The sequence below is a fragment of the Pezoporus flaviventris genome, unplaced genomic scaffold (genome assembly GCF_033815535.1).
Source record: "Pezoporus flaviventris isolate CSIRO_AGI_PZ_B2104156 unplaced genomic scaffold, CSIRO_AGI_Pfla_v1 ptg000036l, whole genome shotgun sequence".
Taxonomy (NCBI): Eukaryota; Metazoa; Chordata; class Aves; order Psittaciformes; family Psittacidae; genus Pezoporus; species Pezoporus flaviventris.
In genome coordinates, this window is record NW_026892584.1 from 28,600,745 (window position 1) to 28,625,663 (window position 24,919).

The window sequence follows — 24,919 nt, forward strand, 5'->3', positions numbered from 1 at the left end:
AAAAGGTCAGGTTAATGAATTGGGTCTAGGAGGACTAACTGCTTGGCCAGCCTCTAGGCCTATTCTCACAAGAAGGAAAATGCTTTTCTGGATTTGCAAGAACATAGGGCATTATGCTGTATAGAACACGAGTGGCACTTGGTGTGTTTCATGAAACACTTAGCTAATTGTATAGCTCAGGACTAGGTTCTGCTGTTTCTTGAAGACCAAGTGGTTGGTCTTAGAACAGGTACTTAAATTGATAAAGTGATGCTTGCAGGGTTTGGAACTGAAAGTGATGTCATGAGTTGTCATAGTGGGACATTTATTTGTAACAGGAATATTGAGGATAGCAAATGTAAAGTGAGGAGATTCTTGCTAGGATAGAAGAAATATTAATATCCAAGAGCCTACATCACATTGTGGCACTTAGATATTCAATAAAACTAATGAGTTGTCATGAGGTACTCTGAGACAAAGTAGATGGGGGAAAAAAAAGTGAAAATGTTATTAGTGGGGTATTATGGCTAGAAAATACATTGAAAATACCACGTCTACTAGTGAACTACAGAGTTGCCGCCTTGCCTAGGTGCTACTTGCAGGCACACAAAGAGCAAAAAGCTAACTTGGAATAGCTTACATGGATTTAAGGAGGACTAACTGCTTGGCCAGCCTCAGTGCTTTCTACAGTGAGACTGGCTTTGTGAACAGATTTTTGTTTACAGATGTTTATTACAAAGGCTTTGATACAGTTTTCTGCAGTATCCCTATATCCCAACTCGTGAGATAGGGGCTTGGTAAATGGAGGATGAGGTTGGTGGGAGATTGGCTCAATTACTGGTTTAAAGGGCTGTGCTCAGTGGCAGAAAGTTAGAACAGGCAGCTTATAACTAGTGATACCCCTCAGGGGCTAGTGCCGATACCAGTATTGTTTACTTTCATGTTGATGATCTGGATGATGGAACAGAGTTCACTCTCAGCAAGTTTGCAAATTACCAAGTTGAGGGCAATCATTGATGAGCTGCAGTTCAGAGGGACCTCAGCTGGTTGGAGAAATGAAGCCATCATGAATCTTGTGAAGTTTAAATGCCAAGTCCTACATCTGGGATGCATAATTCCTGTGCAAAAGGAGAACAGGCTGTGTTGCAACTGGATGTTAAGAAAGCAGCTGCATAGAAAAGGTGGAAAACCATTTGAATTTGAGTCAGCACTGGACCCCTGTGACAAAGAGGGCCAATTTCATAGTAATCTGCCTTAACAATAGTGCAGCCAGTAGGACAAGGGAGAGGATTGCTCCCCTCTAGTCAGTGCTTATGAGATCCCATCTGGAATGCTTGTACTCAAGTTTGGGCTTCACAGTAAGAAACAGGTATGGAGGGTAGAACAAGTATGGCAGAAGACCACTGGGGGATAAAGTTGCTGGAAAACATGACATGTGAGGAGAGTCTTGAGAGAACAGGCTTTGTTCAGCCCCAATGGGAAAGGGAGGAAATACTATTGTTGTCTTTAACTACCAGACTAGGAGTTCATAGAGAAGACTCTTCTTGGTGACCCACAGTGAGAGTTCCTAAGCAATTGGATCTCACTGGACTTGCTTTGAGTTTGAGGAGAGGGAAACTTACATGACCTTGACAGGTTCCTTCCAATTATTTGATGGTTCTTTGCTTCTAGGCATTTCTGGTGAGAAGGACTACATGTTCTTTGTTTGTTATGGGAGTATGAAGAGCAATCCCAGGCACAGCTGCAGGCTGGGCAGAGAAGAGATTCAGAGCAGCCCTGGGGAGAAGGACTTGGGGGTGCTGGTCGATGAGAAAATGAACATGAGCTGCCAGTGTGCACTCGCAGCCCAGAAAGCCAACCGTATCCTGGGATGCATCAAAAGGAGTGTGACCAGCAGGTCGAAAGAGGTGATCCTGCCCCTTTACTCTGCTCTTGTGAGACTCCACCTGGAGTATTGTGTGCAGTTGTGGTGTCCTCAACATAAAAAGGACATGGAACTGTTGGAACAAGTCAGTTCCAAGAGAAGTCAAGAGAAGTCAAGAGAAGGGCCACGAGGATGATCAGGGGACTGGAGCACCTCCTGTATGAAGACAGGCTGAGAAAGTTGGGGCTGTTCAGCCTGGAGAAAAGAAGGCTGCGTGGAGACCTCATAGCAGCCTTCCAGTATCTGAAGGGGGCCTATAGAGATGCTGGGGAGGGACTCTTCATTAGGGACTGTAGTGATAGGACAAGGGGTAATGGGTTCAAACTTAAACAGGGGAAGTTTAGATTGGATATAAGGAGGAAGTTCTTTAATGTGAGGGTGGTGAGGCACTGGAATGGGTTACCCAGTGAAATTGTGAATGCTGCATCCCTGGCAGTGTTCAAGGCCAGGCTGGACAGAGCCTTGGGTGAGGTGTCCCTGCCCATGGCAGGAGGGTTGAAACTTGATGATCTTAAGGTCCTTTCCAACCCTAAGTATTCTATGATGCTATGATTCTATAGTTTCTATTGGTTCAGCATTATTCAGTATCTCTAGTTCAACTTCAGCGCAAGGCACAGTCACTAAAAATTACTTTGTATCCATATCTTGATATATTATTCTTGTTATATGGCATTCAGAATGATGCTTCTAAACATTAATGATCAAAAGTTTGAAAAACTAGCGTTTATAAAAATTTCATCTTTCTTTCTTTTCTTTCTCACCTTCCAAAGAAGTCAGGAGGTAAATGATTATATGCTACTTGCATGCCTCCAGCTGTAACCTGTAGAGCTCTGTAGGATGAAGGTGCTGCAGTCTGAGCAAGAATGAGTGACCCTTAACGTAGGGTTTAAGAGGTATTCCAGGCCTGGAGATGAAAGGATGAAGAACAAATCCTCTGTATTATTGAAGCGTGTGAATGGCATGAAAGAGCTAGAGGTAAATCAATAGTTTGCATTTACAGCACAGGAGTGGGGAAAAAAAAAAAAAAAATGGAGTGGGATTTATTTTTCCAGCTTATTTGAGAGAAAATTTTTTCCCCTTCAGGGGCCACAGAGCTGAGTTTTTTGTAGAATTGTATGCCTTTGGCACCATGGAATGTGTACTCAAGAGAGAACTCTTCCCTGTGTTGTCTCCCAAATAAGTGATTTAGTAATTAAATGCTTTATTGGGACCTCGGATGGCAATTCACAAGAAAGCAGTAGAAACTGAAACTAAAATATTGAGGTTCAGTGCTTGCCAGGTGGAGATAATATATGCTTGAAATATGAGTGAGGAAATCTTTACCAATTTTAATTAAAGTTTCTCAGTGGGAGTAGGAGATGAGGTTAAGAGGACATGGCTGACCCATTTTTAGCTGTTTCTTCAGCCTTATTAATTTAACTTCTCTCCCTAAAACTTCTTAGCAATACTCATTAAATACCATATGGTTCACTCACTGCTCCAGGAAATCCCTTCTCCATGTCTAGATAGGTGGTTGAGTAGCACTTGTCACTGATCTACCTTAGCACTGTGTGATGTGGCACATTACCTTTTAATATAGATTCATTTCTAAGGCAAGCAAGATAAATTCCTCCTCTTAGTTTGTATAGGTCCTCTTCAAAAATAGGAAATGTCAGGGCATTTAGGATCATATACTACATACAGGTGTAAAAATGCAGCACTAAAGCAAAATTTAAGGTGTGTAAGAAAAGACAGTAAGTAGCCTTCTCTATGAGGATATTATGGACATTATCTGTAATATTCATAGAAACTTATTGTTTCTCTGCCCAAAGTCACCTAGTACTTTCAATATGAAGCATAGGGAAATTGCTGCCATCATTAGATCAATGTGATCAGCCCAAGCCCCTTCGTTATCCTTGCTTGTGTGACATATGTGATTGCTCTGTGCAACTGAAGGCCACAGACTCAAGGCTTCAGGAGATAATGTGTTTTAGTCCAGATTGTAATGGCTGAACTTCTCAGGAAACATGGTAATAGGAATATCTTATTCACTCAATACTGTTGAGGCTGCTGTGCTGCGTGCCTTTATCACCCTGCTCTTCTGGAGAAGGCTCAGGTTCAGCTTTGCCATTGAATCTCATGGCAGGATCCATTACTGCATGTAGCTGTAAGATGGAGGCCATTTCAGTATGGCGTAAAAACTGTGATGCTGAGGCACTTTCTAGTGATATGATAAAAGACTATGGTGGGTGGCTTCTCTGGCTAAATTTCATCTTTTGTCTTGAAAGAAGGATAACCAGGCAAGGGAGATGAGATGTCTCCCTTGAGTGACACTACATTTGTAATGGGGATAGCAGAGGATGCTGGGAAAAAACTGATACCAAAGACAAAGCGAACTGGCCCAGGTCAAGGTGAGCAAGTTATTCAGAGCCACTCTGCTTTTTCTTTCCCCTGCTGACTTTCTTCAGATACAGTTGTTCTTGAATGATCACAATCAGTATATCAAAATAAACGCTTTATAGAGTAAGGTAAAAGGAGTTGCTGGCAAGACTGTAAATCCTCTCATGGTACAAATGATAAGTCAGCTCAAGAGCTCTTTTGTCCTGGGAATGTGAGAAGGAAATAAATTCCCTGAAAGTATCTGTCAGTTGGAATTGCTCTGCATTCATCATACCAGCCCGCTGCATCATTCATGAATGTCATAAGAGACTGAAGAATTGGCACTTCATGGAGAGAATGATTAAACAACCATTATGCTTGTCTTTTTCTCTGGCATGGTACCTTTTAACAGGTTGCCTGTATAACTCTTACGTATGTCCACATCTCCTAATGGTCATTGTCCTTTCATGGGGGCAAGAAGAGGAGGCAATAGCAAGAAAGCATATAGCTTACATAACAGTTTATGTTGTGTTACTGGCTTTTGAGCTTTGGATACTTCTTGGTTTTACACTCCTACTGTGTGATCTTGAGGAAGGTTAGAGAGCCTTGGGAATGGTGAGTTTCTATAAATGTATTTCTTCTCATCACTGGCCTTCAAGTAGTTTTGAAAGACAACATCTTATTTGAGGTGATGTTAAAAAGCTCAGAACTCTGATTTTGTTTCCTTGATAGACTGAACCAGCCCCATTTAGTCCTAGAAGACTAGGCTACAATAGTAACATGAGAGTGGGTTTCCACAATGAAGTTTAGTACCAAATACCTGAGATCCTTGGTACTTGGAACGTACTGTAGGCATTTTACTTCTGAAGTTTTACTGTGAACTAGCTCTTGTCTGGTCCTATAGTCTAATTACTTGTTAACAGCTGGATTGCATCTTCCAGTTTAGTTTTATTTGACACAAGTCAATCTTGTGTACTCTGAGACTGCTCTGATGTAAACCAAAGCATGGCAAGTGGTGGTGACAGATCAAGAAGTTTATTTCAAAAGCATGCTGCTGAAATGCTAATGGCCAGCAAAAGGTTAGGTCTCTGAAAATCTGCTTCCTATTCCAACTCTGCTGCTGATTTTAGCATGTTAGATTTGGTGAAACTCTTGCCTTCTGGGGCTCTGATGACAAAAGCCAATATTTCTGGCTCAACTCTTTTTAACATTCAAGCCTGAAAATTTGGGGTTGATCTCCTGCAGTGAAGACTGTAAATGTAAACTCTCTTTTCTGTTTTAATACCTATGACTAAGGAAATGTGTCATTTCCTTAGAGAAATGATACTATGAGGACAGGTATGTAAGGAAGGATGAAGCATTACCTACGTTTAACAGAAACAGAACCTTGTCGGCAAACTGGCCATACAAGATGTTATGCAATTTGGTCTCCGTCCATCCTGAGCCATATATAAGCCATTTTGTTACCATTCGGATTCTGTAAAACTATAGTGAACTAATATCCCTGTTCTTCCTCCAAGCCCCAAATAAGCTGTGATTCCTGCTGAGCTTCTGATTGTGAACACTATTCAGCTCCTCTGGCATGCTGCCTTCTGAGCTTCTCCAAAGACATCCTCTCTATGTGCTCTTTTTTTCAGGACGTACCAATAAGTGAGAAATTGCATCCAGATTCCAACTCCTTTTTTGGCAGCAGAATGCAACTAAGAAATACTTCCATCTAGCTTTACTAAATTTAGTCACAGTTGCACCTAATGAAGTCTCTTTCCAGATGGTGGTCAACTTCAGTAAACATGTCCTGCAAGGGTCACAGTAGTTGGGCACATTTTTTTCTGGGCATTTCTACACAGCAAATTTCGTATTTCAGTTGGAATGTTTGTAGCTTCTTTTGATCTCTTACTCTGGTGCATAGTGGTTCTAACCCTTTTGTCTTCCTGTAATGAAAATTCTATATTTGTTACAAGCAGGATGGGGTTTTATTGTAGGATGCTTTTAATGTTCTGTGGAATGTAAAACAGAACAATCAAAAAGACTTGGAGGAATTGTCCTTGTGGGCCTTTTCTAGATTGACATCTGTCATTTGGATGCCTAAAGCTGCAGGAGCTGAATTTGATGACACAACAGATCTCTTTACTGAACGGGATGACTTTAAGGGCTGAAGGTGCTGTTATAAGTCTGCAAGGCAAGTTGGATGCTAAGTGGATAAATGTGGGGGCAATTTACTATGTCTTCCAGTACAACAACTAGGGAATGCATATGCTATTTAGCAAGAGCAAGTATGAAAAAGATGATTCTTCACACACACAAAAAAAATCGTGTTTCTTCACTTGAGCTGGAGAAAACCTCAGGAAGTGTCTAGTCCAAACCTCTGCCTAGAGCAGGGTCATCTGTGGGTTTGTGGTTTTATATAGTCAGATCTTGAAAACCTCCACACACAGACTCGAGAATCAACTTGGGCAATCTGTTTGACTGCCTAAGGAGACTGTCCTTATGAAGAGGAAACCTTTTCCTTCTATCAACTCACATTCTCCCACTTCAGGTTATGTCTATTGCATCCTGTTCTCCAGCTGCACACCACTGTGAAGAGCCTGCCTTTGTCTTTTCAATAACCTCCTTGCAGGTGCTGTGAGACTGCCCTTAGGTCCCTTGAAGTTGTGTCATCTTTAGGCTGAATAAGCCTGAATCCTTTGGCCTTTCCTCACAAGGCAGGCATTTCAGTCACCCGACTGTCTTCATAACCCTTCACTGAATTTGCTTCAGTTTGTTAGTTCAAACATAGATGAATTATTCTAGATGCAGTCTAAAAAGAACTAAGTAAAGGGAAATAATCACTTCATCTACAGGCTGTGGTCCTGTTAGTAGAGTACAGAATTCTGTAGGCTGCTTTTCCTGATGGGGTCACAGCTGGCTACTTTTTAGCTTTCCTACATCACTGCAGATTTGTGAGTCATTGCTAAAGGTCTGTAAGTCATTGTTGTGCATGCAAAATTTCTAAATATATGCAAAAAGAGACTGGCTAAGTACTTGGAAATAGATCTCTTTGAGATTACTGTATAAACAAACCACATAAAACTGAGTGAATTGCTGAAAAGGCTCATAGTCTGAGGGCTTGCCTTAAGGAAACACGTATTGTTCTCCCTGGGTGTCCACTTAGGATAAGTCCTGAAGACATGACAGTGAGCTAGCCAGATTCTTGTCTGACCAATTATGTTGTTGTAATGTAAATGAAGATATTACTGAAACATATTCCTAGTTGTAGTCTGTTATGTTTGATATGCCTATGGTCATCTGTCATGGTCTGACTGGATAAAACCCAGTGTTGGAAATATTTTGTTCATGATCCCCAGAGTGAAGTTAATATGCAAATGAGGGCAAGTACTGCAATTGGTCAGTTTGTTTATTATAAAAAGATAATTATTATTAAAAAGATTATTATCACCACCATAGGACAGATCAGAAAAAAGTATGGATATTAAGCAAGCATTTGGAGTGCAGAGAGATAGTCACCGACATGAATCCAGTGGCGTCCTGAGGGTCCATAGTAATCTTCAGTGGTGGGTGGCCACACCAGTGATTACTTTTTTCCCATTTTATTATGTGCTAGGGGAAGTACCTCTGTTCTTAATGTCACGTACTGCACGTTCCTGGTTAATCACGTGCATCCGGTTTTGCTGGTCTTGCTCTTCAACCGCACGTCTATCAGCAATCCTTGGGATGATAGACATCAAGCTTTGAGACAATGGACCTCAGCTCCTCACAGCAATCCTTGAGACAATGGATGGTGGAGTTTGATTTCAGCTCAGTCTTTCACGTCATCTTGGGTCTGTTTTAGTCAGTAGCTAATCCCTAAATTCCTTCTGAGATGATAAACATCCCCAACATATGCCATGTGGCAAATTCATGTTTGGGAAAAAAAATTCAATCTTCCCAGCACTCCAGATTTAGGGAAATCTGTAGTTCAAGCATAAACTACCTTGGACCTTCTCGTAGTTCTATGGGCACTCCCTTGCTCTCTCCCTTTTCCTCTTCCAGTCTTCTTAATGCAGTGTAACTAATAAGAAGTAGCATACTGTCTGATCCAATTGTTGTCTGACGCACACATACTGTGAGGAAAGTGACTTGTATTAATTTGCTGTCATTAAAAAAGACAAACACAGAAAGCAGGCGTCATCTGAATTGCTGCTTCCGTTTTATGTTAGTCTTCGAGATTTTATAACCTCTTCACTTTTCTGTATAGAAGAAGCTCCTTCATGTTTTAAAGTGGGAAATGAATTTCAGTTTCACGTCAAAAAAAGGTCTGCTTTTTGAGATGCGGGATGACTGTGGTGTTAAATCTGGGCCTTAGAGGGTTTGTCAAGGGAAGAGTGAGCACCCTGAAAGGAAAAAGAGTTGGTTCATGAAAACTCATTTTAAGCACGGAAGCTTGGGAGGGTTTTTTGAGGATTAGACTGGAAGCTTTGCATTTTTCAGGGCTTTTTCTTCTTTCTTAGGCAATTTAAAGCTCTTAATAAATAAAAGGATGTTTCAGCTGTCGTGTCATAATAAGTATCAGGTCTGTCTTGTTTCCTCCTAGGAGGGATCCTGTGACAGAACAATCAAGTGAGCCAGATGACAGACCCTCTGTAACCTTTTATAACACAATCCCCCTCCCCCCCCCCCCTTTATTTTTTTGATGAAGCAGGTGTTTGTATTAATAGACCTTTTAAACTCGGGGTGTGGAAAGTACAGCAACCAGGGCACAGAGATGTACAAGTGACAGAGATGGTCTTTAGGAGAAGGGAGTAGTAAAACTTTTCATTCTGATTGATGATACTCAGTTTTGAATTTCTTTATGTGAGTGATTTAATGACAGTAACTCAGAGGTGTCCCTGGGACATCCTGATACTGCAGATCATTCCATATCCTGCAAGAACACTGGTGTATATGCTTGAAGGGGGGGTGAGGAGGAGGGAGGCATAGATGTCTAGGGTTTGTGTTTTTTTTTTTTCCTCCCAAGCTCTCATTCATTCTTTTGTCTAAGATTTTTTTTTGTTTAGTGTAATGTGAAGTGATATAGGAAGAAGAGGAGTAACAGATTAGGAAAACAACATAGTTGAAGTTTAAGATTGAGGGCAGTTGGATGACAGCTTATAATTGGAGAAGGAAGGATAGCTGTTCTTAAGATGAATGGCTTGGTAAATATGGAAGGCCAGAAGGAATGGGGCTGACATGCTACTTGGTATTAGTGATGTTCATTTATTTCTTTTAATCCTAAAACCTTTTATTAATTTTAAATTCGGTCAGATCACTTCTCTCTTGATCTCTTTTTTTCCCTTCCACTCTTAATCTGTTAGATAATGGTAGCTGGAAATGTTATACATTTAACATAACAGCAAGGCAAAGAAGCTGTATGCAGTGCATTTAGTATGTTTCTATGGTACGATACCTATAGAGGTAATTTAAAATAAATAAAATCACAAAGGCTGGAAATAGGAAACACCTGTTAGGTCATCTCTAGACAATATAAATGTTACAGCACACCTACACTTGACCTAATTCAAGTGATTTCAAGTAATGAAGAATCAGATAAATCATCCATGCTCTTTGGGACTATATTGCAAAACTAGGCAAAAACTGTACCTATTTTCACCACTATTGTAAGTGCATATGGGCACTGTTGCATTTCTTTGACTGTCCTCAAAATATTCTTTTGCCACTCTTTCAGTATTTTCACTCCTAAGAAATTTACTTAAGGAAATTTGGAGTTGCACAGTACTCATAGTCAGAAGGAGCTAAGCTGGAAAAACAGCTGTCAGAATCTTCATTTTTTACTTAGACAATGCATGTCCTTTTGACAGTGTATATGTATTAACTGATGTTTTATTCTCTGTGTTGCAATGTGATAAGCTTTTGGGGACCAATAAATAGTCAGAAGCCATTTGAAAGTTCTGGTGCTCTTTTCTGGTTTGTGCTATATGTATTGCTTACTTAAACTCCCCCTTAGAGCTGGTGCTGAAAGCATGGCTCACTTTTCCTCAAGAGTGCAGCAAGCACAAATAAGATGTTGAACTGTCTGACCAAGTTAAGGCCTGAGGAACTATGCCACTACTGTTTCCCTGACTGGAAACTGGGTGGTCAGATAGGCAGTTAACCTCCATTTGTGAACATATGGAAGACACCTTAATTTTAGGGCAACAATCAGATTAATCTGATCAGATTTCAGACAAAACCGCCAATCTATTTTATCAGTTTTCTATTAGAACAGAAAGTGGTTTTAGCAGCTCTTCATTGTTGCTTTGTCTCCACTTGTTAGGGCAGAATAGCTTTGTATATACCATGATTTTGGGAACTGCTTTTTCATTATGTGACCAAATAATGATGCTTCCTGCTGCAGTAAATTTCATCTCCTTACTGAGTTTCTGCAGATGTATCCCTGATCTCTTCTCACTTGCTTTCATGCCAGTATTCTAGTCTGCATTCCTTTACTAGTGGCTTTTGTAGTTATGGAAATAGTAAATGAACTGCCTGAAATATACTGTCCACGTACAATGAGGTAAGGGTCACCATTACTTACTTTCTCTTATTTCTGTGACTTTGTCAAAACTTTCAGCTTTTCTTATTGAGACTTTGTGGGAATTTTTTAATGTCTGCATAAACTATCAGGTCTCCATTATTTAATTACCCCTTTAATGACAGATTAAAGGGCTGCTAATTACAGCTGCTACCTTTCCTTCCTGATGTGAATTTGGTCTTGTTTTGCTCATGTAATCTCTGGTCATTTACAATGTGTTACTGATTCCATCCTTTGGCAATATTGCTCTTGAAAACAACCTAAATTTCAGTTCCCAACCAAGAAAGAGCAAAATGCCATCATCACAAATTTTCCTGTACTTATAGCTTCTTGTTAGAGAGCAGAAGGTTATGATTATTAATAAACATGGTAGAACCTTTACACCAGAATATGAAGTACCACAAGAGACACATCAGAAATACTGGAGTAAGCAGAAAATCGAGTAAGACCATAAAGTAGGCACAAAATGGGACTGGAAGTCCAAGAAAAACAAGCAATGGGTGGGGAAAATGCAGCAAGGTTCTTTTATTTGTATACTTAAAAATCTTTGACTTTAAAAAATGTGTCTTCCATTTCTTCTCTGGTAACGTAAAACAGAGTTTCCAGTCCTTTTACAAAAAGGAAACAATACCTATACTTTTGGGAATTCTATACAAGAGAATAAAGACATAATAGTTGAAGGAAAGGTATATGCCTCATCTTGCATGCTACTTTAGGTAAGAAGGTGTTATGAAGTCTACATGCCTCATGTGTTTTGGCAAATTACCACCACAATTAGCATATTTGTTTGCATTGGGTCATGACTGACAGAGGGCTGCAGAGCACCCAACATAGGAGGAGGCTGTGATCCGCCCTGTGTGGCTGCAGCCAGCTCTGGCATGGTTGAAAACAACACACCATGTGCCAGAGTTTCAACCTGTCAGAGGAGCACATGGTGCTGCTGTTTAAGGGCAGTAGTTACTGATAGGTGACCTGTCAGAGCAAGGACACCCTTGAGGGGTTGTGGCCTGAGGGGAGACCTGCACAGAAGTGAGGGACTGAGACTTGTGAAGGGACCCACCCAGCGCAAGGGACACCCCTGAGGGACTAGGAACTGGGGCCAGTAGAGGGACCTGCACAGCAGCAGGGACACCCCTGAGGGGTGCAGCTCATGGATAACCCATGCTGGAGCACATAAGGTAAATAAGAATCAAGGAATGGTGGAAAGAAACCTCTGTTCACTGACCGCGACCTCATGCACTGCCTGTTGTCTCACTAGAGCCCAGAGGGACAGAGGACTAGAAAGGGGAAGGAGATTTGGTGGACTGGAGCTGAAAGGAACTTCCCCTAAGTGCTTGTTAATTGTTATCTTTGTCTCCCAATGCCTGAATTGGTAATTAAAAGTTTATGTTAACTTTCAGTAAAACCAATTAAGCAAGATTATCCCAGTTGAGACTGTTTTGCCTGTGACAGTGTTGTCACGAAAGAATGTGAGGCCCTAGTCATAGATTTTTGGTGTTAACTCAAGATACAGCTTTTCAATTGGCCTGGGTTTCTCATAATTTTCATTTTAAAGGTACTCTCCAGTTGTGAAAACCTGAACTGTAGCATTCATAGGATGCTAAACTTGTATATCAGGATGCTCGCAGTTGCTGTAGTTAACCCAGTGAATCAACATTGTTAGAATACCTGTCAGGTGCTGCATTTTCCTGTAACAGGGAAACGAGTATGTGTGCTGTGCTGTACCTGCGGCAAAAGGGGCTGTTGATGGCTTAGTAGATGTAAATAGAGAATTTGCAATAGAGTATTCAATGGGGGGATATTCACAGGATGCTAAGGCACAAAAGAAGTTATAACTTGTGCAGATGTGACAGAGTTGTTTTCTACTGCTTTACAGAACTAGTTTTAGGCAGGATATAGCTGCTGCTGTGTACTGTGTTGATTGAAGGAGACTCTTCCTTAAGACAGGTTTTTGAAGTCTTTGGGCAGTGATGAAGAAACAGTGATAACTGCTTTAAAATTACAGGCGGAGGTTCTAACTTTAACAATGTTTCTTAGCACAACTCACTGGGAGGCTTTATTTACTGTGGCTTGTAATGTTGCTTATACCCTTTCCGTTAGGAATTTTCTGTGCAGTGTATTGCCTCAGACTGTTTTGTTTTGACTGAAACTGGGTAATCTAACAGTTTTATGCATGAATATAGCTAGCAAATACACAATTTGCTTAAGCTAGATATGCAGAATTTAAATAACAGCATTGTCATGTATATTGCAACATAACCATCTCTGATGTTTAAATCTCTAAACACCAAAGTTGGAGTTAAAAGTTAAGTCATTTCTGGGTGAAGTCAACTGCCACTCTGCCAAACTAGATGTTTATGAGTTTATGAACTTTTTGTATGCTAACCATCTAATGGCATTCTAGTAGCTTAAGTCTGTAGGGAGGTTCCCTCACTACCTATGTCTTCATTTCTGTGAGCTCCCAGTGCTTACCAAGTTCAGCACTTCAGCGTCCCAGTTGTGTAGCTGAACATATTGTGTTCCCATTTGTTCTTACATGTCAGTAGTGTATATCTGGCCTAGGGCACTGTGAGAAGTGGGATTGCTGTCAGCTGACTGGGGAAATAATTTTGTGTGCTCATCTTTGATAATTTTTTTTCTCTCCACAATGCAGGTTGAAGTCAGTGTTGCGTAGTTGAAGTTGCTGTAATAATCAATCAATGAAATTAATCTGCCCACCAGACTTTTTTGTTTTCAGGGCACAGCTGGTGTTGTATCTATAAAAGGAAATACATAACTAAACAGTGAACAACAAGGAAAAATTAAATAGCAAGTGGCTGCTCATTAACAGTATATTATCCATTGTCTGTCTTGAATAGAAAGTGTCTTGGAAAAAATAAGTGCTCTTGTGTAATAAAGAGGTCTGTTACAAAGCTCAGGTGCAATAACAGGATCTCAAGCTAAACAGGCTTTCAATTCATCAGATATTTTCTTTAACCAAGTTCTTCACTTTAGTCTATGATTCTCTGCAATATTACAAGGAAATAGTTATGTATTTAACATCAGAAGGGACCACTGGAGGTAAATTAGTCCAAACTTAAAGCAAGGCCAACCAGATAGAGTTGTTCAGGCCTTGTCAAGTTTTGGTGAAGCTGAAATCTCCTTTCCTGAAGTCCAGGTTTGTAATTCTACTGTTTGTCTTGTTTGATTCTCTTGGAGTTTCAAACTCTGCAAACTAATGATTGCTGCAATCAAATAGAAGCTTTTAAATGCATTGTGGGGTGTAGGGTGTTTTTTGTTTATGTTTTGGTTTTGGTTTGGGTTTGTTTTTTTATGTTGTTGGGTTGATTTTGGTTCTTGGGTTTGTTTGGTTTGGTTTTGTTTTCCGTGGTGTTTTTAAACTGATCACAGTGTGGTAGTAGCTCTTGTTATCTTTCCTCTTCCACTTTTACTTGATGTTTGCACCTTGAGTTTTCAGACTAGAGTGAACTTTTATTCATATTCTGGGGAAAAACTTAGTATTGGCACAATGTTAATATGCCATATCTTTCCAAACAAGGCAATGGTTATCCTATATACCCTTGAAAAGGTGGGGAAGAGAAAGGACGTTGATATAACCAGTAAATTATTGTATATTTTATTGATTTCTCCAAATCAAGCTACGCAGACGTAAAGCAAGTGGCCATATGTCATTATGCAGATAATTCTGATCTGGACAAGAAAGAAACAACTGCTGGCCACCAGGCTTCTGTTACCACATTTGTTTGGGCTCTGCTGCTGTGGTTGTTGCATGTGAATGATCTTTGTGCACAAAACCAAAGTACTGAGTATCTTCAGATTAGGTCTAGAAGCAAAATCATGTTCTGTGAGGAGAAAATCAGCTCTGATAAGCTGTTAAGCAGTTAAGTCCCATGACAGGCCTATGAAGATATAATTGATTCTAATTGGTGCTCATAGAAGCATTGATATGCTCTACCTGCAGCCAAATGGCTCTTAGAGAGACAAAGAAATCATCTGTCTTCATAAGCAGTTAAGAACTCTCTTCCACGCTTGTCTTTGCTGCCGAAGGGCCTGGTAACTTGTACAAAGAAAAGCAGGAAAACTTGCAGTTCCAGTGAGAATAATTCAGGAAAATGGGTTTTAATATATGAAGCCATCAACAATGAGGAAACTCATCTTGTTTTGCTTAAAATGTTAGTATGCCTTGGTTTTAGTCTGTTATAACTGATAACCTGAAGGAGGATATTTGTAACTTAGTTTATAGTGGGCTATTGCTATACCTGTGCATGGGGGGAAGACCTAGGTAATGCAATACCCAGTAATCTCCAACCATCTCTCTAACCAAGAGGTTTCAGACACAGTCAGGAAGGCCTTTAAACAAACAGGCAAAACCCCTTTCTACATATCTTGCAATAGTTGCACACCTCATCTTGAAGTCAAAGCTGAATGAGAAGATAGAGTTCAGTCTGTAAAATTAATTTTTCTGAAACCTAAATGATACATGTGCACAGTTCCAAAATGCCAATGTGCTCTTTGGTTAATTCAGAATTATGACTGAAATTTCCTATCTAATCCTGATTTTAGACACATTTGCTTGAATTTACTGAGGGCATGTTCTGGTGGGTATGCACAGACCTGGAAGGAAGGAAACGTGGATTTATTTTCACTCTGTCATTGGGTCAGCTGTTCACAAATAATTTCCTTTCTGTGTGCTGAGCTGTTGATGTCTGGTTTGGTAATGTGTGCCAGGATGTCCAGAGGAAGCATCTTAAGTGAGAGTGAAGTGTAGTAATTATTTCTACTAATGTGTAGTATTTATTTGGAATTCAGGTCATAAGGGGCTTTAGCAGCGCTGCAGCTTTCTAGGCAAGTGTAGCAGTTACCTATATATGATCTGACCTGTTTCTGTACCTAACTACATTTAGTCTGTTCAGGGTTGCTTGATACAAGTTGCTGGCTGGTATATGGGGTGTGTTAGCAGGGCAAGAAGAGATCAAAGAGATCATCTGTTGTAGTTTCACTCAGATTTGAAAATGTCCCCAGTAATTGCCTATACTTTCTACAGATATTTTGTCCCTAATGCAGTAATGGGAGCTGGTTATTTTTGCTTACAATTTTGTAGCTTATGACCCATTGCAATAGTGCTTGGAAAATGAGGTGCATAAGCGGCTGAAGCATTGAAAAGTGTTGTTCCTGTCCTGCCTGTAGATTTGGGTCTAGAACAGCAATTTTAGCTATATTTTCCAAGAAGCTCATGGGCTGATTTTGTAACTGCTGAGTTATAAAATCCTTCTCCTAACTCGGAGTGTTGAGTACAAAGCATAATGTGAACTCCAAATGCTTTCGCTTCTCAGCTTTCTCATCTGCGACAATAATTTCCACTTGCGGGTCTGTCTTGCTCAGCTCAGATGGCCCTCGTAAATGTGTCAGGACAGTGCTCGGCTTTGTAGAGGTTTGGTGTTGTCCTTAAAAACAAGGTCAAGGAACAAATTCCCAGGCTCACTGTAAAGACAAACAGTGCTGGAAATATGTGGACTAGATATCCAAAAGTCTTAGAAGTACTGTGAAAAGGATAGTCTCCCACTGTGTGTGAATAGTCTTCAGCTGAAGACAAGTCCAGCTTCAAGGAGAACTTACAAATATTCCTTTTGAATCCCCATATTAAATCCCATGCTTCTAAAACAGATGTGGCTTGTTTTCTTCCCTGAACAGCAGTGTCCCATATGGCGTTGTCTGGGATATTAGCACTAATGAAATCATTCATTCTTGATAAGCTCTTCACTTATCTTTATCTTAAATGCTGCTTGTCTTTTATTATTTAGGAACTAATAAAATGTACTTCCTCAGGTTGCATACATAAGAAATTTTTTGAGTGATTTATACCTTCAGAGGAAGCTTCCTTGTTTGTAGTTCCCCTGCTGTGATGTGTGTAGGAAGATGACGATGTTCTGAATAACATGCATACACATTTAAATTGCTCTTTGAAGTGTTTGTGAGTCTTGAGTGTGTGCTCATCTGAAGGGTGAACTTTCCAAAAGGAGGAAATTACATTGTTTGTTACTGAGTCTAATGGTGCAAGGCTAATGGGGAAGGAACAGATATGTTTTGTCTGATAAAAAGCCGCTTCACCTTCATATCTCCTTCCATCAGAAGAAGTCTCTAGCATTATAGAGCCATGGCTCTATGAAGGAAAAGTTACAATTTTTTTAGAAGGAACAGTATGTGCGTGAAGTTGTAGTGGTCAGTCTAGGGCACCTTTCATGTGTGTCTTATAGCATATATGGAATCAATTCCAGTATCAAAGATGCTTCATAATGTCATTTGTCACAAAATTGATGGATTTTAATAAGTGGTGCCAAAGAAAATATATGGACTCGGTCAGAGATCAATATGATGAGGCAAAAGCTGTTTATTACAAAGCCTTAACCACTTAAATACTGTTTCTTACATGCACTTACAGTGATTTGGCATATTATGATTGGATACATGTCTTGAAGACCTGTAGTGACTAACATATAATTGGTTAAACACAGGTGTGAGAACTTGACCTCAAAAGCTTGCCAACAGTTCACAGTTCTCATTAACTCGGTGAAATCCAGCTTCTTCTTATCTTGTTTGTTTAGGCTTCCTCGGGGCTCTCATGGCCTTGCTGTATCTTTCAGGCTTATTCAGAATTTATGTACCAATTATCCATTCTCCCGTGAGAACACTGCCTCCACAAAGTGGTGTTCTTATCTTTTACCTGGCCCCTTCTCTGTGTTCTGCCAGTAGTCTGGCCAGCAGAAGGCATTAATTTCACCCCTTTAGCTAATGAAAGTGTATGCTTGCTTATATTTGCGGAAGCAAATAAATATTAGCGAATAAATGAAATGTGTAACCAATACATTTTTCTTTGAATTTGTGTTTTGTAGCTGGTGCCACATATATATTTGGGAAGAGTGGCGGTCTCATCCTGTACACCTGGCCAGCTAATGACAGACCGAGCACAAGGACAGACCGTCTTGCTGTAGGCTTCAGCACAACAGTGAAGGATGGCATTCTTGTTCGGATTGACAGTGCCCCTGGGCTTGGAGATTTTCTGCAGCTGCACATAGTGAGTATAGATAGGCCCATGTCCATGACAGACATGGGTTTCTGTTAATTGAAAATGCATTTGAAGAAAACTATTACTCTAAAATAGTATGTGTACTCTGCACTCTCTATATCTTCAGTATGCATCAAATTAACCTGTTTTAGGTAGTTCTTTAGGATTTTGTTGAATTACTGAATGGGATGAACGAACATTACTGAATGGGATGAAACCAAAACTTGATGCCAGAAGAAATTGGAAAGGGGCCAAGACCCACACACAAATAAAAAAACACCAGAAAGAGCCTGATGAGATTCAATAGGCGTAGGGTTTATTTAAAAAGTTTTAATCTACTGTGGTTTATGCACAGCCCTAAATACAGCTGAATTTATGGTGGCGAGTATTACTTTTCTCAGAAGGCAAGGAATTAAATAGAGTGATAGGTTTGGGTTTTTTTCTCTCACTGAGAAAGTTAAGTGAAAACTGACAGATACTCAAGCTGATATAACTGCTTTCTTTAGTGGGATAACTCAAAAGAATAAGAATTTGATGTTTTAGCAAAACATGTCTTCGCAAGAAGAAAATAGTCTTTTTTTGTGAAAGCAAATATTAATAGGGAAACTTGAGTGAAGGTGGATTTATGGAGAGTCAAATTGTTTGAGAAAATGAGAACACTAGAACTGGAAATTTTTGGAGTTTGTTATTTCATGTGGTGCTCTGGGAGGAGAAGAGTTGGTTTGCTTTCTTTTCATTTGCAAACAAAGTAGCAAAGAGGTTTACTAGAGGTAGAAGCTGGTAAGGTTACTCGATGCTCAGATTATTTCCAATGTTTATGAATTAATTCATAGTGGAATGGGCCATTTGCAGGTTCTGAATGAGCTGGAGAGTTGTTGACATTTGACAGAAAAATGCTGCTGCCATGTTCAGAATCATGTTGAAGAACTGAGTATGTTGCAAGGTGGTTCTGAAATAAGGGTCAGGGCTAGAACTCATTGCTAGCATTTTAAGTGGGTTTATTTTGAATGTTGTAAGATGCAGATTTCTTTGAATGGGTTAGAATGTGGTCTTGAGCCATTAGGCTGTCACCAATTCTGTTTTCTCTCTTTTTGTGATATATCCAAATATTTAGTTTGTGTTTTGTGCTGGAATGAAAGCAAGATCAAATCCTGTCATTTTTTAAAAGGAAAACACTTCTGCTTGTTTTCTTAAAAACAAAACAAAAAGAACTGAGAATACTTTGTAGAAGTGAACAATGCTAAGCCTAGTGGGTTGGAATACTGTAACGCACGTTAAGCAAAAGTGGTTGGATATGTTTGAGCAAGAGATTGTATAATCTTGAAATGCTATAATACAATGTGTAAAATGCTTTTCAATTAACTGGAGAACAGTATGCTCGGCATGTAAGAATTGCATAGATATGAGTTTATTCAGTCTTAGGAAAAGAAGTCTAAGGATGGGATCCTGTTGCTTTTGGCGACTAATGGGTCGTTACATAGAAAACAGAAATTAGGCTTTTTGTGGTAGTCAATGGAAGGAACAGGGGAAATGGACAGAAATGCCAGAAAGGAAATTTTAGCCCTGCATTAAGAACTTTCACAACGAGTCTTTCCAGTGTTAATGATGGAAGCACATAGTTTTTCTCTATATGTGGGTCTTGAATATTCTCAAGTCTACCATTAAACATGAGTCTCACTGATGTTGCTTTTTATTTTATTTTTTTAATTATAACTAATTTTGCTAGATGGTTTGAAACAAGCAACAAAAACTGAACCCAAGCTCTAAGAATTCATTAAAAAAAAAAAAAATTCATAACTTTCCAGTCACTTTTGGAAAGGAAAGGAATGAAAGTTTTTCTGCTTTCTTCCTATATATTTTGTTCAAACTACTCTGAATAGCGTGTTGCTAGTTTTGGATATCTAAATCAAAGTTATTAATTGTGGTTTATATTAATGCTAAAAGTTCTGTTGACTGTTTCCTGTGTAGTTTGGCCAATTTTATCCCTGAAGATGTTCACTAGTAGCAAATTTCCTGGATTAATAGTGGGCAGGCCTCTTCTGGGGCCTTTCTAGACATTCCAGTCATACTTCCCTAGGTGTTATCACCTTCTGTTGGTGGTAAGACGTGAAAAAAATCCACCTGGTGATCATTGTTTTCTAATGTGCTTCACTGAAGTAAAATTTGACCTAAAAGTCATAGAATAGGCTATGGTTTATCAATATCTGATACTATTTTAATGATTGTAAATGTGGCTCATACTCTGCTAAGATTTTATAATAGAATGCCTGCTTTCTGAATATCACGTATGTTCTGGAGTGTTCATTATACTTTCTTTCTATTTATAAAGTTCAAATTTTAAAAGATACCTTACGAACAAGTTACATATTTGCTTGTTTAATTTACAGTTGTTTTGTTTGGATTCATTTTTTAATTACGAGTCCTTCGTATACTATGAAAATTTATTGACTAAGGCATCAGTTTTATATGACAAAAAATTACAGCCTCTGAAACAATTTTCTCTCCTGATTTACAATGAAGTATAAACTGGCAGATGTGCAAAAATGGATGGCATACCATCCAGATCGATGTCATACATGAAGCACGAGGTGTTTGTGTGAACAGACTGTAGCATATAGAATGAGTGTTGCTATAGAATCAAATCCCCTATGAGGTTTTTTTTTATACACAAGTCATTTGTAACACTAGTTCCAAACACATTGCCTTTCACAATGAGTGCTTAGAAGAGTACATGAATAAGTTCTGGTTGAATGTTTCTATATGTTAATTCACCTACAGTACCACACTTGTTTTGTGATTCCTGACCTGCAAATATCTTTGTAGAGATCAAATGGGGAGAGGAAGACAGCTGCAGGTGATGATAGTTATCATTCTTGTGATGACTATACAGAGAGAAATTACCCATCCATTTACACTGCTGATTTATTCTGCAGTCTCAGTTCAATGTGTTTGGTAAACGGTCTTCTCACCTCTGCTTTTCAGAATGGTCCTGTGAGGCTGGTCCAGTTTCTGGGTTGCATGTAAAGTGTAAACTCTAGATTTTAGCAAACATGTTAGTGATTTTGGGAGTTTTGCTTCAGTAGACCCAAGCTAAGGGAGATCTATCATTTAGCAGCAGGCTGCATCTTAAAGATACTGGATTTGATGAACATGCTGATTCTTAAGCAATAAGAAAGTCTTCCCTAAGTTAGAGATGGCAGTGCTAAATGAGAATAATTATAAATGGAAGAAAATGTATGTGTACATTTGGCCAAATTTGTTCAGGTATACTGTGTGTGGCCAAAGCCTGTGTTTGTGGTTTTATGGTTGTAGACAATTGTGTCTACTCAGTACAAAGTCTCCTGGAGACTCCCTCCAAAACTGCAGTGCCATGTCATCTGAGTAGACATAAAAGAAGCAGAAGAGTTGGAATCAGAAGAATAGCTACAGAGAGTGTATGATGTGCCAAATATCTTAAGGTCTAGACTGAAATAACAGATGAAGGCAAAATATAATAGCAGTTTGTGTTTTACTTTAAACACAATCACCTTGATGCAAAATATTTTAGCCTTTCGTAGGCCAAATTCAGAGTACGCTTTAAAAGGGTTTCATATTTACACCAAAGAAAGTAGGATAAGAGGGTTTCATTAAGATTAGCTTGTTTTATTTGAGAGGCAGTTTATCAGTGGAGACTATAAACCATGAAAAATGTGGGTGATCTGCTTCAGTCTCCTGTCTTGTGTTTTGCTTTTTTTGGCTGCCTTTACTGTTTTACAGTTATCTCTGAATGTGTGTGTTTCACTATATTAGACCTCTTTTCTTATTCTTCTATAGAACTTTTAGTTTGAGTTTGATTTTTGTGAATAAAAATAATTTCACATGGCATCTTGATCTTGTTTACATTGTACTTTCAGAATAGGGCTATTATTCTTGCCCTTTCCAGTATAGAGTAAGTCTTTGAGTTTGTTACAAGATTGGGGTGGCAGTACTGTCCCCTACCAACAATGGGTAATTTAGGAGATTAACAAGCATTGAGCTATTGCATTGCAAACAGGTTCTGAAGATCTCACAGAGCACACATCACAAGTGTTTACCTCCTTTCTGTAGTTATTTATATTAATAAATATAAGTTGTAACTCATGTCTTCCTTTTTGCTTAGGATGGCAGTCAACTTCAGCTGATGCTTGCATCTTAATTGCACTCCATTTCTTTATGTTGATCACAAGAAGATGATTTAAGTGTATCTGTGTTAATCAACATTGAAGCAAATTAACAGCATGCATATAGTCAAGTACTACTTTCCTTACACAGAAAAATAATTTCTAGTTAATGACTTGTAAATTTTTATATTGCTTGAGCTTGTTTGCAGAAAGACAAAACTGCCCAGAATTCTGGCTTCTCTGGACAAGGGGGGAAATAGCTGAAAAAAAAATAAATACGGTTAATGTGAAATTTAAGTCCCAAAACCAAAGAAAGTGAGCAGAAGACCAGTGTATTGGTAGTATGGATAACAAAGATGTTTCCTTATAAAATAGCCTACCCAAAGGCATAACAGGCATTCCATTGAGAGATGCAAATCCATTTGCTGTCTCTGTGTAGCAAGGTGTAGAGCATGATGAAGGGATAAAATTCATGGGTCTTTGTATGTATTACAATTGACTTTTTTAATGACTAGCACAATATGTTTAGTGCACATGATTTGTTACTGAAGATATTTGACTAGTAGTAAAATTGCCCTAAAGACTAATTTTAAGTTGAAAGACAAATCTCAATACATTTCAAAGTCAATGAGTAGGTGTCCTGGGTTAAGCTGTAGCAGTCCTTTTTCTCCTTCTTAGTAGCTGGTGCAGTGCTTTGGTTTTGTTTTTAGTCTGAGAACAATGCTGATAAGACACAGGTGTTTTTAGTTGTTACTAAGAAGTGTTTACTCCAATCAAGGACTTTTTCAGTCTCATGCTCTGCCAGTGAGGAGGGACACAGGAAGCTGGGAGGAAGCAGAGATAGGATAATTAACTGGGTCAACCTGTCATGCATAGCGTTTTCCTGGAAGAGGGCCTCTGTTCCTGACCAAGTACTTTGAAAATACTTAATGTACAAAAAGGCTACTATATGCAGATCATTCACACAAAGAATTGAGCATAAAATAGCTGCTTGCCAGGTTATGTCAGGTTTATAGAATAGAAAAACCCATGGCAAATGTATGACTTCAGCATCATTATTTTGCCTGAGAGAGGCTGTACTGTATGAGCCTCAAATCTGAGGTATGCACATCAGTGGCTGTTTTGTCAGCTGGTGTAAGATTGCCAGAGTGCCTGGCATTTATTTATTTATTTGTTTATTTACTTATTTATTTATATGGAATCTTTCTATTTAAACACTCAAGAATCCTAACCCAAAATGCCCTTAGTCTTTTCCTGTCCTTTTCTAAACTCTTTGGGTGTATAAAGTCCCATGTGTTTGTGCATGCTGCATTTATTGTTCCCTAGAGCATGGAAGAATTAGTAAAGGAAAACTAATTTGAAGAAAGAAAATGGACCTTCAGTTTTCAAGCCAGCTTTAAAACATGTTTTTGTTACTTCTGTTTTTATTTCAAAAAAGTATTTAAAAATACATTTTTAATATATTTGAACTAGTTCACATTATGCATAGGAATGGTCCATCTACTTTATCTACTAGCTTTCGGGAAAGAGTCTCTGTGGTAGGAAATCATGAGTTAAGACTAAATGTTTGAAGGTTTCTCACCTGAGCATGCCTGTTCATGGCTAGCACTATTTGGCACTATGCCACATCAAGTTATCACAATGACCTTTTGAGCTTCAGTCCCTGCTTAGTTGCCAGTGTCTGTACAAGGTCTATGAATGCATATACGTAGCTAGGAAATAGCATGCTGATGTCCTGTGTCTAAAGATGATAGATTTTAGATCCCTAACTCCATTCAGACAGCATGGAAGCTCAGTGCTTTGATACAGGGATTCACTAACACCTCACTCAGCGATAGGATTTGCATAGATCCACTATCTTTTGCCTTTGTTATTGAAGGTTGTGAATCTGATTGATGAGGAAGATGAAGAAAGAACTGGTAGAGTGTGTTAGCATGAATGGTAAAATTGCCAGTTGGCCCACAAGTTAGCCTGATTAGAGTCACAAATCTGAAAATAATCTCAGGACTTTGGCTTTGCAGAACAGCGGAGTTCATCTGGGCAATGGAGAGTGAAAGTTAAGAATTGGAGGAGATGGAAGAAGAATCAATGAGGAGTTACATGGGTGATTTTGTGAAACCTGTCTTAAAGATATGGGTAACTAAATATACTACCTTTGCTGATTTAAAAGAGAGCGCTTTACTGCGTCATCAAGGAAAACAGACTTCTACTAAGTTGATGATGATCTGGAATAGTAGGCAGAATTAACAGCATTTTTTCAGAATACACTCCTGACCATTTTGGTGTTGGACACGTTGCAAAGTTAGGCCCTAGCACTTTAGGGTGAAGTGAGAAAATAAAAATATGCTTCTAATTAGAAGGAAAAATCTTAAAGGGCTTACTTATGAGAGAGATTGATCCCTAAGTTTATAGATTCTGTTTAAAGTATATTCTAAAGCTTGAAACTTGTTTAATTTGTCAGCATTTGTCTTAAGATTTGTTTTGGTTCCATGAATTGCTGTTAGGTGTTAAATGATCAAATTTCAGAGTATCTCACAGTATCTATCCAAATACCCTGCATGGCAACTAATGTTATGTTACTGCTTGGTCTTGTGCATCGTATAAACAAGTACTGTGTTTACTACTGCTTATTATTTATTTTGCTCTCTCCTGTGCCTATAATGATTTTGTAAAATATGTCATATTGGGCCATATTATATATCATAACTTCAGTAAAACTTGAGTTGAATTGCACTTACTGTTTTGTAGTGCTTCACATTTCAGAACTAATAACTGGGATTTTCACATTTTGTGACGGTCTTGTCAATGATTGAATAAATGAGGAAATACTGTGACTTTTTTACATGCTGAGTAAATTTAGATTTTGCATCTTATAGTTTGTCATGGTTTCAACTGGTAGTGGCTGGCTG

The 24,919-nt window shown here is 38.9% G+C and overlaps 1 protein-coding gene across 30 annotated transcripts in view; it reads left to right on the forward strand.

Annotated features, from left to right (window-relative positions):
* Positions 1-24,919, forward strand: part of NRXN3 (neurexin 3) — a 1,041,771-nt gene that overhangs the window by 765,656 nt on the left and 251,196 nt on the right. For all 30 annotated transcript variants that reach the window (XM_061463692.1, XM_061463704.1, XM_061463706.1 and 27 more), the window contains one exon: positions 17,699-17,880. In XM_061463692.1, coding sequence (XP_061319676.1) covers positions 17,699-17,880 — 182 coding nt within the window. The remainder of the gene's footprint in view (positions 1-17,698; positions 17,881-24,919) is intronic.